The sequence below is a fragment of the Ixodes scapularis genome, unplaced genomic scaffold (assembly GCF_016920785.2).
Source record: "Ixodes scapularis isolate PalLabHiFi unplaced genomic scaffold, ASM1692078v2 PGA_scaffold12__126_contigs__length_90152505, whole genome shotgun sequence".
Classification (NCBI taxonomy): domain Eukaryota; kingdom Metazoa; phylum Arthropoda; class Arachnida; order Ixodida; family Ixodidae; genus Ixodes; species Ixodes scapularis.
Genome location: NW_024609838.1, coordinates 35,161,918 through 35,174,536, shown reverse-complemented (window position 1 = coordinate 35,174,536; position 12,619 = coordinate 35,161,918). Strand labels below are relative to the sequence as shown.

Genomic DNA, 12,619 nt, shown 5'->3' with positions numbered 1-12,619 from the left:
AATTATATATATCCGCGTACGAAACTGTCTTTATCACTTTACTGTTGTACTGGTGGTCGTGATACCCTGCTAGCCCATCATACAAAAGACACGGAGTTTGCACGTTTGCTTCACACAAACGTACTCTTCGAACATGTCTGCAGGCTGTTTTTGTATGAATCAATCTGGCAGGACCATCAGACAAGGAAGAAATGTGCATCGGGCATTGTATATGGGCTATCGTATGCATGATGCATTACAAGTATGATCGCGGCTCAATGATGTCATATCGTCCGTTCGGTCAGGAGGTGTGGCCGAACATATATTAATGTCTGAATCGTGAGAGAGAGAGAGAAAAAAAAATATTTATTTTAACACGCCTATTCCGGCGCTCCCAATATAGCTTTACCACTCTTCCCCAAGTACGTTGTGGACGTGCTGGATCAGAAGTGGCAGTAGGAGATGTTGGTGATCTTTAGGTGGAGTGAACCAGCTCGAGGATTCCGCTTTGGTGTATTTGGAGGTTTTCAATGAAACTTAGTGGACGATGCGACGGCCATGCCATCGCCCATTACTGTTTCAAGGCTGGGGAGTGTGTTTTTTGTGTGTTTCTATTACGCACCGAAGATATTTTTATTGCGCTGCGCGGGGCTAGCTCTAAAGGAGATCTAAACTTCGTGTGAATGAGAACCATTTGATATAAAGCGTAGCGAATATTGCAATTAAGGAGGAGAGCCCAGGCAGGCATTCCGGTGTTTTCTTCGACAACATTGACGCGCCAGGTGTATATTATTCTCAACTTCAAAGCGTATAAAAAAAAAAAAAAAATGAACGCGGGACAGTTATACACGATGAACAGAACAGCGCACACAAAGACAAGGACAGACAAAAAGAACATGCAGGACACACAAGCGCTGACTCGCAACTGAATTTATACACACAAGAAAGAAGAAGAAAACGTTCTGAAAGACACGCAGGGCACGCAGTGCTTATGGCACGCGACACAACACCATCTAACTGCAATGTCTTTGCCCCATAGTCCGATCTAAAAACAAGGTTTCAGTGTTTAGTAGTGTCACTGATAAGTGGCTGACGCAGCAGTCCCCCAGGCTGTTGATGCAATGTGCTTCTAAGATTTCGCGAGTTGTCTTGTCTCGATAGTGTCCAATTATTGGATACTATCGAGACAAGACAACTACACTTCTACAGTTATACACATTTTACAATAAACAATTTCACCACAATTCAGTCAGTGGGATACTCAAGAATCGGTAGGCTCGTGCACATTTTTAGAGATGGTTAACTATTACTCTTGTCACTGTCATCTTGAAAACTCAATTCATATCTATTTGGTTGTATGGAAGCTTAAACAGCTAAAAATGAAGCCCTGTCTCTCCAGTTTACGCAGCAATTTGATGCTTGCAGTACAATTCCTAATCTTGGTTCGTTACCGTGAATCACGCGGTAGTAATTGAACTAATACAGCCAGCTACAACTTCGGATGTGCATTCCTCCTATAAAGCAAAAATGAATATTAATGCCTCTTTTTAATTGAGGGAAGTAATTCTCCTTTCCATTGCCCGTACTTTGATATAAATAAATATTACAAACAACGACAACAACAAGATTAACCAGACATTTTTGTAAGCGTTGTATACCTGACAGTGACCGGTCGGTCGGTTTGACATTTTGACCTCAAACAGGTCAAAATGTCAAACACACGCGGGTTCGAAACCTCGTTCGGAACATTAAACATTCCATACACATTTCGCATCTCACAATTTGAACGCTATTTCCTTGACACATTTAATTTATATATCGATCATCGCGCAAGCTCCATATAAAAACCGAAGTCCAAAACAGCAAATAGCGCACGCTTTGCTAGCAAACATGATTACGAAACAAACGCGACCGCCAGCAGAGTTTTCGCAACCAATAAACAAGTTTCGGTTTCGAAACGCCCGGCCGCCGTCTCTCGACGTCAGGAGGCAGCACCAACGCCATGCGTCACGACACGTGGTTTCTCGTCCAAAAAGCCTCACAGACATAAAAAGAGCGGCTCCTTGCGCTTGCTTCACCGGTTTTCCGACGCCTGTGCTTGGGAAGCCGCTCTGGGAAGCCGCACAGGCCGGAGGGTTCACCATCGTTCATCGAAAAAAAAAAGCTCTACAATGCTACCTGTCATCCTCATCGGTATCATCGCCCTGCTCTGCGTTCAGGTGGGAATGTTTGACAACGCTCTGCGGCATTTCGTCCGCTGTGCTCGTGGGGAATCGTCCGTTGGCTGCCTTTACTTGAATTCAAACGTCAGATTGTCTCCTTCGCCGTCTTTGTGCGTGCCTGTGCCCGCCTCGGCCAATCTGTCGGTCTTAGCCTGACGTAATTTTGTGAAATGTTGATTACGCTTAAGTGGGGCAGTTGCGATATGTTTGTTTAGATCTTTGATGGCACACTGCGACTGGCATTATTGGGTGAGCGTCATTTACCGAAGTGTCTTTGAAAGAGTGCCACTTTATTTAGATTTGATTGCGGGCGCGTGCATTGCCCTGAATCGGCGACTTTTACATCTCGCTATGACATAACATGATACACGATGCGATATCTAAAGCAAAAGCATATCAATGTGGACGAGTTTCCCGAAGAGTTCCGAGAAAACCGGCGTTCGATGCGACATAGTTAAACGCTCGTTTAATACCTGCTTTTTGGCGAATTTTAAATCGTACTGCGGCTAGGTGCAATCGAGCCACTTCGAGCACCCTTAGTGCCACTCAAGCGCGCCCACACTGAGTCTGTTTACTGTATCTAAAGCGCTGTCAGCTGACTTGCCCACGAGGGGCCGCTATCAGCTGGCAACCTCAAGGCCACAGATAACCGCGCTAAACGCGAACATGGCATTGGCGCTTGTCTGCATTCAAACGGGGGGTATTGGATGAAAACCGAACTGTAGAGGTTAGGTTGCTGAACTGAATGAAGACTTACCACTTCAATTGTCTTTTTTATAAGGCAGCTGCTTAATTTTCAGAGAGAAAAAGGTGGCAATTGCTCGTTCGCGCTAACATAGTGTCCCACCGTATACCTTGTGGCAGTTCAAAGCAGGTTGAAAAGGGGCCTTTGATTTTGGGTATAATTTTTTTTACCCTAAAGCCTCAGTCAACTCATTCGTCCTACAAAAGACAGTGCTCGCTGCAGATACACCCCAAGCACGTCCGTAGCATGTCTCCATACGTATGGCATGTATTAGCAGCCTGACCCCGGCTTAACGTGTCGAAACGGGACTAAAAAAAAAGAAAGAAAAAATGAGGATGATCGCATTTTTCGTATGTATTTAGCAGTTCCTAATGCATCGTGGCGCGAAGACGGCTACAGAGCAAAGCGGTGCGATACTTACCAGACGACACTGCACTCGCGGCCATTTTCCTCTTTGAACCGGTCGTCTGCCACTCTTTCTCGATAAACCGCGCCGGCACGAGGGTCCCCAGAACCTCCCCTCTAACCCCGTTATCTGTTGTCGAGGAAGTCGGTAATTACACACGGCATCGCAGGAAGTAATCACGGCGCGGACCATACTGTTTCGTTTGTCCAAAGGCTGTTGGCGTTGCAAGGTTGGAAAACAATGACACGATTTGGGAGGTGGGTCACGTGCTATAGGTCAGCCGAGGAATCTTCGCAGACAATGGAAGCCGCCATTTTTTTCTTTAATATTCCGTTGTTTGATAGTAAGGAACGCTGAACGAATGATGTCTTGGATGAATGAAGGTCGTGTGGACATTGCCTGGCGGTTCAGGAGGGACAGGTATGGCTGTCCCTTATGAATAGCATCAGTGAATACAGGGAGATCGCTGTCTTCAGTGGTACTATGGATGCACGCGCACGAAAAGAGCTCGCATTCCGCCTGCGACGCACCATCGAAGTCTTCGGGTGTACCCACGAAGTTTTCAATGCTAGTGCACATACACACTACTCCGTTTCGACGGTTTTGTCTGCGTATAAAGTTTGTGATTGGTGTAGCAAAGGGAAGAGTACACACCTGGGTTAGTTGATGATGCGTCTTGAACAAAAGGATGAAGGACGAGTCAAGGAAACTGGACAGACCAAGCACTACCTCGGTCTGCCCAGTTTCTTTGACTCGTCCTTCGTTTTTGTCACGCTGTCTTTCTTTTTTTTATTCAACAAGACCTGCCGGTTGTTTTTGGGCACGTGAAAATGGGTTATTATTGTCATTAATAGTATTAATAAAACGAGCGGGAAGGACGTCGACTTTTTTTCTGCGTGAAGTCGGCGTTGCCGCATAATGCGTCCGTTGTGTACACCCACCCACCTGTCAAGGACCCCAGTAGCCGTTGGCGCTGACTCAAGAGGAAATGAACGAAAGTTCTGTGCGGATTGTTTCCGAGCCAACTTCGACCAACATCCATCATCCGATTCAAAGACGCGGTTACGAAAAGCAGCCCCTTTCTAGTAGGGGTGTGGCGAACTTTTCCGAACCTGAGGCTCGGCTGGTTTGGCGAACCTTCAAATTCCTAGCAAAATTCAACAAAGTTCACCATAGTTTTGTTTAACCCGAGACTGGGGTATTTCGGAAGAGGGACGAGAAGAAAAGAGGCCACAAGGAGGCGACGTCTCAATGCAATGCCTCTTTTCTTCTCGTCCCTTTGCCGATATACCCCAGTCTCGGGTTAAACAAAACTATGGTTAAGTTCCACCAGCTCGCCTGCACCCTTACAATTTTTTCACTATCAACAAAGTTCGTTTTACGAACAGTGTTGCCCGACCTCTGCACATATATACTTCGACTTTTTTTTTTTTTTTGGGGGGGGGGGGGGGGAGGGGGGGGGGAAGCGAGTAAATTATAAAGTAGTTTAGTTTTCTCAAATGATTGCCGGCACACCCCCGCGTCTCTGAAGATGACAGTGGGGACCATATAGCGTACTTATCTCGCAGTGCAGGAGCAAGGCAAAGACTTCTCGCCTTCCGAACGCAAACTCGGAAATAGCCTAAATGACCTCCGTGGCTCGCATGCATGCGTGCCTTTGATGATATTTGCTGGGAAATCCTCGGTCAGAACAGGTTTTCTTTTTACGCCTCACCGCGCTTTATCGCATTTAGTCGCTTTTTATTGTTGTTGCTTTTTTTTTTTGGCAAAGGGGTTACAGTTGCTCAATCTACGGTAATGGGGCGAAAGCGAAACACAATATAAAAGATACGTCTGGTATAGAAACTAAATAGCCGTCTTGGCTTGCGACGGTGGCATGCATGGTTGAGGCGTGGTTCTTTCTCTTCGCCGAATTCGTGCTTGGTTACTTTTGAACCTTGTCGGTTTTTAATGGCGGCGTGCTACTGGTTCAAGCTGTAGTCGGTGACAGGAATGCGGGTCGTGGCCTACCATGTTCAAGCGTCTTGCTTCCTGATTCCTTCTTCAGTGCTCGTATCGGCGTATCGTATTGCAGAAAACACGCACACACGTACGGGCACACACACAGACCACATATCGCGTGTTCCGAAACATTGATTCCTTTCGCGTAATCGCGTGCACAGGCGAAATTTGCGGGTGGCACGATTGTTTTGGAGTTTACCCTAGATTTCGCTATGTAGTCTAGTTGAACTGCAGCGATTGAATTGCTACAACTTTCTTATATTTTTTTTGTTCGTTCGTCATTGAATTAAGGACTGTTGGTTTAAAGTTTAGTACATGAATGCTTTTTAGCCTCAGGAATTGCGAAGTTCGAACTACAATCCCGACTACTTTCTTTTCCCGTTAATTTCAGGCATGCAGCTCTGTTCTGTAGAGTCACTGACGTGCGAAAATAATCCCAGCGTCCGCACTAATTTCCCTTCTGCTAAGTCGTTTGAGGTTTCGAAAGCGCCGACCGAAAACGCGCAGCTGCGTTTAAAAAAAAAAAAAAAATTGGGTTGTGTGTATGTTTATACAGCCTAGAACTTGGTCTGCCTCAACGGGCGACGAGTCTCCCAGCTGTAGTTGAGCAATTTAGCCAGTGTAGTGCAACCGCTGGCCATGGGTAAGGGGAATTGTCAAAGACATCTGTAGAAAGGGCACCGAAGACGCCCCACACTCATAAAGGTATTTGTGTTGTAAGTTTGTTTCGATAGCCGGAAGTCAGTCAGTCGCAATGGACCGTCTGGTGTCTTCGCTGAATATAAATGAGCAGTTTAGCCAGAGTAGTACAACCGCTAGCCTGGGGTCTTCAACGTGCACCATGCAGTAGAGTGATACACGACCGCACGCTGGTACGATGCTCATCCAGGGTCGCTAAACTCGTCAAACACAAAGATTAGCCGAAAGCTAGCCGCGAAGATTTCTTTTCTTAGAAACCCGCAGACCCGTTTATCTCCGTGGCGTTTTTCATCGAAGGGGCGAGAAATTTGTATCCACTCCCTAGGCGCCGAACAAGAGCAGCACGAGAGAGCGCACGGAGACGACCGTTGGTTATACGTGTGATATCACGACAAAGATTATCAGCTGCGACCCACATGCTTGATGGCATGTAAAAAGTACGGCGGGAGCTCGGCACAATTCATTTTAAAATCGACAACGTCGAAGTAGGCAGTCTGATGTCGTTCTTTTTTCCCGCCGGTAAAGCAGAATTTACTGCAATACGTCCCTGCCGTCCCTTTCAGTTCTGTCGGCCTTTTGGATACGATCAAAGCCTAGCCCGACGTGACTAGGTCAGAACCAGCCGAGGGCGGATCTCGCCTCCGGACAGTTTTCCCTCCATCGGCGAGATAAAACCATTTTATTGGTTTTTTTCTCAGTAGTGATTATAGACCTATTGCTAAATTACCCAAGCATCAAGGAGAATGCAGGGAATGGTGTTCCACGCGCCGCACGTGCATGCCTTCCCCGTATAAAAGATTTGATGTAAATAATCAAAATAAAGCGTTGACGAAGGCGTGTGCAAGATGCCTTTTGATTCCGACTTTTGCTTCAGAACAGTTAAGGTCCCTACGCACAGTTGCGTTTGACTGCGTTGGGGCTGCGAGAAACCAGAACAGCTCTGCTTCTTATGTCGCGTGCCAAGCTATTCCTTGAATTGTATTCTACGCTTCACAACGAAGCACAGGTGTGCCGGTGACTCGCTTTCTCCTGGATGTCTGGATTATTTAACAATAGGTCTATTGGCCACGTAGGTCCCCAAGAGCGTCTGTGTGGTCGGCTTTCAAAGATTAGCCAAACTTGGATTGATTCTGCTTTCATCAATGGAAAAAAGAGTAATGTCAGGTTGCCAACATCGACAGTGTTGAGAACGCTATGACTCCCAAGCTTTTATCATATACAATCAAACTTGTCACCGTCGATTCAAGCAGGCACCATCGAATTTGTCGTTCACAACTGATCATCCTGACCTTGACGTCATGGGTAGGTACTCTAAAATGACGTCGCGGAACGCGCCTGCGCTCCACGAGCCCGAGCAGGAGCCTCTCGCTTGAAATTCTGTCGTGGCCGTTCGTGAGTTCATGGAACGCGAACAGAACCTCGGGAACCATTATTTCGAAAATTGCACGCAGTTCTGTTCCTCGTTCCTCGCTAAGTTGGAACGCCTCTCAGCAGGGGCGTCGAAACGGGGGGACGGGGAGGAAAGCGATTCATCGTATTCCCCCCCCCCCCCCCCCGCCCCTCCCTCCCCAAGCTGCGTCAAAAGAGGGGGAAAGGGGCATAAAGGGTCGGAGCGAGGCAGGTGACAACACTCCATGGTCGAGGCCATTGAGGAGTCCTCGTTACCGCCACAGCAACAGCGCCATTCACAATAAAAAGTAGTTCTAAACTTCTTTTTTTTTTTTTTTTCATTTTAATCGAACTCTTGCGATTGCATCTCTATCGACACTGCGCTACACGACACGGAAAAAAAGACAAAGACATGCTACTTTTCAACCATGCTTAATTCGGTTCAACCCTTTTTTAAAGAACGACCTGTTTTTTTTTTGTTTTTTTTTTAACGACATTCGAACGATCGCAGCTTTGCAACCGACCACTTCCGCTTAAAACGTCGTCCTGGCATTAGCACCCGCGCAGATTCGCGGGTCAATGAAGCGGCGGTTGTCTCGCGAACTGTTCTCGAAGAGCTCCAGCGGACGGCAATGTTGCGGCGGTGGACGTTCACCCCGTTCACCCGAAGTTGGTCGAGCAGACGACTTTTTGGCCAGCAGACGACAGCCCGGTTCCTCCGCGGTCCTGGATGGATGGATGAATGGTAATGGCTATAACCTTTCTAACGGGCGGCAGCTTGCGCCACCTAGCCTAACCTTTCGTCATCCCTTCTTTGTTTGGCGAAGTGACACAAACGCTCCCGTGACGTGGTGTGACGGGAGCGTTTGCTTTTGCCTCCACAGTGCGCCAATCTGTCTTGAAACGGAGTATAGTAAGAATTCCATTACACGTTACTCGAATATAGACCTTTTCATTTCAGTAGTTGCCTGACCGGCGGGTAGAGGGCGCTGGCGCACTCGCCGCCATTAGGTTGCTTCAATTTGGTCGGTTTCGGTTTCGACATGCACGCGATTGTAATGCAGTTTCATGCCACTTTCGATTAATTTTGCGATATAAATTTCTTTCTTGTAGCACAGAGCGAATGAAACAATAGTATTGAGCCACTTGGCAAACTACAAAATGGTTTCGAGCCTAAATTGCGATCTTTTTTTACGAACACTATGTGCGTCTGATTCCGTCCATCGTTAATTTCGGCCAGGTTCGGCGGTGAAACAACTGCGCTGATGCACAGGGAGAAGTACCATTGTCCACGGCCGTACCCGCGGACACTAATTTCCAGAAGAAAAAAAATAAATAAAGAGCAGGACAAGCTCCGCCTGCAGCGTGCGTTCGTTGCCTGCCACCGTGCTTTTCCTGTGCGAGCACCGAGCGGTACAAAAGGTAGATAGCTCGCGCTCAAGTCAGATATTGAACCGATCCTCTTATATTGCAACAGACTATATTGCATGAGTGCTTAGTGAAAAAGCAGGTCGACAACATGATTAAAAATCTGCTGTATCACCAAAAACAGATGAACTGACAAGTTTACTTTTCGATGTTTGTTATTCGTACACCAACCTTTTCTAACTTCGAGCCTGGAAACGTCTTTTATAATGACTAGAAAAGTTTCATATAATCACGTAGATCATATAAAAAAAAAAAGTGATATTGTCTCGGCCTGTTTTATTTAAAGAAATTAAGCGCTTGAGAAATATTTTGATAGACCAGCCTAGGCTGACTAGAAAATTTCTTTAACTAGAGTTTCAAATATTGGCCTTATGAAATAAACTTTTTGTTATATGGACATTTGCTTACGACGTTCTCAAGGTATGAGAATGGTGAGATAAGTGAATGCCAGACTTCAAATAAAACCTGATATTCATCTTCCGTAAAATAGGCCGAATGAAATTGAAGAGCGCAAAGCAAATGATCTCCGATAAGTTTGGCTGAAGTCGAACGTCAGGCGCCACCGAATGGACCTGTGTAGAAAGCTGTTCACTGATTTGAAACGATACGCTTTGCACATTTCGACGTCGCCAGCTACTGAAAGTAACTCCCTATTCGCCGTCAACAACCGGCTGCACTCGGGGGATTTTCATGCGGAAGGATTCTTTTCGGCGTCACATTTTGTGAATCATAGGCACTATCAAGCTGTCTGTGACAGTTTCTTACGCGGGGAGGTAAAATATTTGTGTTGAAATAAATTAATTGAAACTGCATGATTATATTAAAAAATGACTCAAGCAACTGAAAGACCATGGACATGGGACCAAGCACGATATACAATTCCGTGGAATTCATGAATAAACCGATAAAGCGAATGCTTATATCACACACGCGATTAAGAACGTAAAACAGAGAGAGGTGTGATATTGCGAACAAACAAGTCGCCTAATGTTAAGGTACCATTATTTCTAGCATAAGGAATAATTCAAACTAAACGTTTGTTCCCGCGTCTTGTCCACAAGTTCCCTAGTGTGATCAAAAGAAACTGTTTTCGATCTGTTGTACCTACAAAACACCATGCTTTCAGGAAAAACACGTGGCTAATTACGCTAAGTGTTTTTGTTTCCTTCCTTGCCACCAATGCGCACTCATATATATAATTACATTGGGCTTCCTATTCCAAATGTTTCGCCCTTATTAGTAACCGAACCTCAGTCCTCATAAGTTATCGGTATTTGAACCCTCGAGGCTTTCTTCAAGTCATATATGTATTCAATGTGCGCAAGTGCTAACGCTGATTCCTGTTCCCATAAAGCCTTTTCACACGTATCCCGCACGCCGACGGTAAAAAATATTCAAAACGTACGTGTTACAAAATTAACTACAGAATTTGGCCGCATAATGATTTAATGCAATTGCATGGTAGGAATAAGTATCGGACGACACTTTACGGAGTAAGGCAAGAAACGCGGTGAAACGCGACGAAAAACACGAATTCAACGTATCCGCCAAGGCGCGGACGGGAGAGCGGAGCAAAAAGTCGAAGCAACCTAATGGCGGCCGCATCACGTGATTCCAAGATGGCAGCGCCTATGCGGTGGAGGGTGAAAAGGTCTATAGTAATGGATTACAATTACTCTCGATTAAAAAAGAGTATTCAATTAGCTTACTCGGGAGGTAAAGTAATTGGCGATTACTTGAAAAAGTGACCAATTACTTCAAATTTTTGAGACGACAGATATATTCCGTGTCCCAAATAGTGGCCAGGCTCTTGAAATCGACCGCAACATTCGGTTTCTTAACCTATCGGGTTCCGATTTTGTACAGCGTTGGCCACAGGTGGTGCATTTTTTCTATAAAATTCACAATGAGCGAACTTGCCTAAGAAAAAAAGTAAAAAAAGAAAAATGCTTAACTCTTTTGGAAACGCAGCGAAGCCACCGGTCTTCAAACCATAGGGCGCCCTATATGGTTTGAAGACCGGTGGTGATAGGTGAAGAAACCGATTTTTGCGGTCGATTTAAAGAGCCTGGCCGCTATTGGGGACACGCAGTATTTCTACCGGGTTTGAAATCGTGTCTTTCGTACTTTTCATGGTTGGATTAGAAACGCCGAACATTAAATTACCCATCTTCTTAATTCACCAATTTTGGAAAACCATTCCCTTGCCGGGGACTTGGTTCCAGGATTCCTACGTAGCAAAATTGCTCAAAGGGCACCCTCAGAAAGTCTAGAGGGGAAAATAGTCACGACTGCGAGTAATTTTAGTACTTCCAAAAGTAATTAAATTACTCTTGAATTACTTCCTAATCAACGTAATTAGATTACTACAAAATAGCTATAAAACTTTCGGAGACGAGCTGGGTGAACACATGCATTTTGGTGTCTCGTTATTATAAACAAAAAAACATTATAGACCGTTTTTTTTTTTTTTTTTGACGGGGGGGGGGGGGGGGGGGGAAGTTGAAAGTGTTCATATCAACGAGACATCACTACTGCAGTCGACTCCGGCATTTTCTTTCTTCTATAAAGGAAAGTGTATCGAAAGCGATTAGAAGATACGTGCGGTACGGATTGCCATCTTTTATCGCCCCGTTGCCTATATACCCTCGCTTTCCTCGTAAGCTCTGTTGTTTCCTCCGTCTTTTCTCACGGAACAATGATGATAACGGCCCGGTGTACGAGGTTTTGTTGACGCCGCGAGTCTGCACTCTCTCGCTAAAAGGGTGTGCGAGTTAACATGTGCGACGCACCTCTAGAATGGCTGATCCGCACAATGCGGAGTATACAAGTTCGTCTGCTTCAATTGCAGAACGGTTGGGATAATGTCTGAACGCCGAGCTCTTTTTGGCTGATACAAAAAACAAAACAAGAAGCAGACGGCTTGGGGCTCTAAACTCGTGAAAAAGTCGGGGCCGAAGTTTACGGAACTATCGCAACAATGACTTCGCGCTTTTTTCGCCGGCGTCCCAATCGGTGCACTCTGCAAACTTTCGGCGCCATCTTTGTGCTTGACGAGTTTAGGACCCTCGCTCTCCACATTACGTTCGGTTTTGACCGAATGCGTTGGATTTCCACGTGCTTGCTCGCGAGGAGGGAACGCGCTGGCATTACCTATAAATATAATGTAACCATCTGTCGGAAGTGACGCGTTAAAAGTAACGACGTTACCGGTAACGCGTTAAGTTCTTCGGCAACGTACTACGGTACGCGGTAGATTTCGATATAACTAATGAGCAAAGTAGTTGTGGTACTATTTCACGGTATTGTTTTAGTCTTTTTTTGTGTGTGTGTGTCCGGGTTTCTTTGAAAGGACAAAGCACCAGCGGGACTTCGCGGTGTTCTACGAATTTTCTTGAGACGAGGGATAAGAATAGCACGAAATCGCCGTGTAAAAGTTCAATTTGTTGTCGAAATTGGTATACTGAAATCTAAAGAAACGTTCGTGAGCTTTGGAACTTGGCGGTATTTCGGTACATTGGCTGGACAATAGCAGATCTTAGTAACGCGTTAATTTTTGACTAACTAACGACTCACCCCATTTCGTTACTTATTTCCGGTAACGGGCACACCCCCGAAAGTAACCCTGAAACACTGGCAATTTTTGTACATGTTCTTTTTTTTTTTTTTTTTTTTGTGCATTAATATTTTAGCGTGGGCTTCGAAATCTTCTAACAATGTAATAAACGACTATTTCTCATATAGATACCA

The 12,619-nt window shown here is 45.5% G+C and overlaps 1 protein-coding gene across 1 annotated transcript in view; it reads left to right on the top strand.

Annotated features, from left to right (window-relative positions):
- Window positions 1-2,025: 2,025 nt before the first annotated feature.
- LOC8041691 (gamma-interferon-inducible lysosomal thiol reductase) overlaps window positions 2,026-12,619 on the top strand; it is a 57,893-nt gene continuing 47,299 nt past the window's right edge. Inside the window, exon 1 of the mRNA XM_029971375.4 lies at window positions 2,026-2,198. Within this exon, the coding sequence (XP_029827235.2) occupies window positions 2,151-2,198 (48 nt within the window). The 5' untranslated portion in view covers window positions 2,026-2,150. The remainder of the gene's footprint in view (window positions 2,199-12,619) is intronic.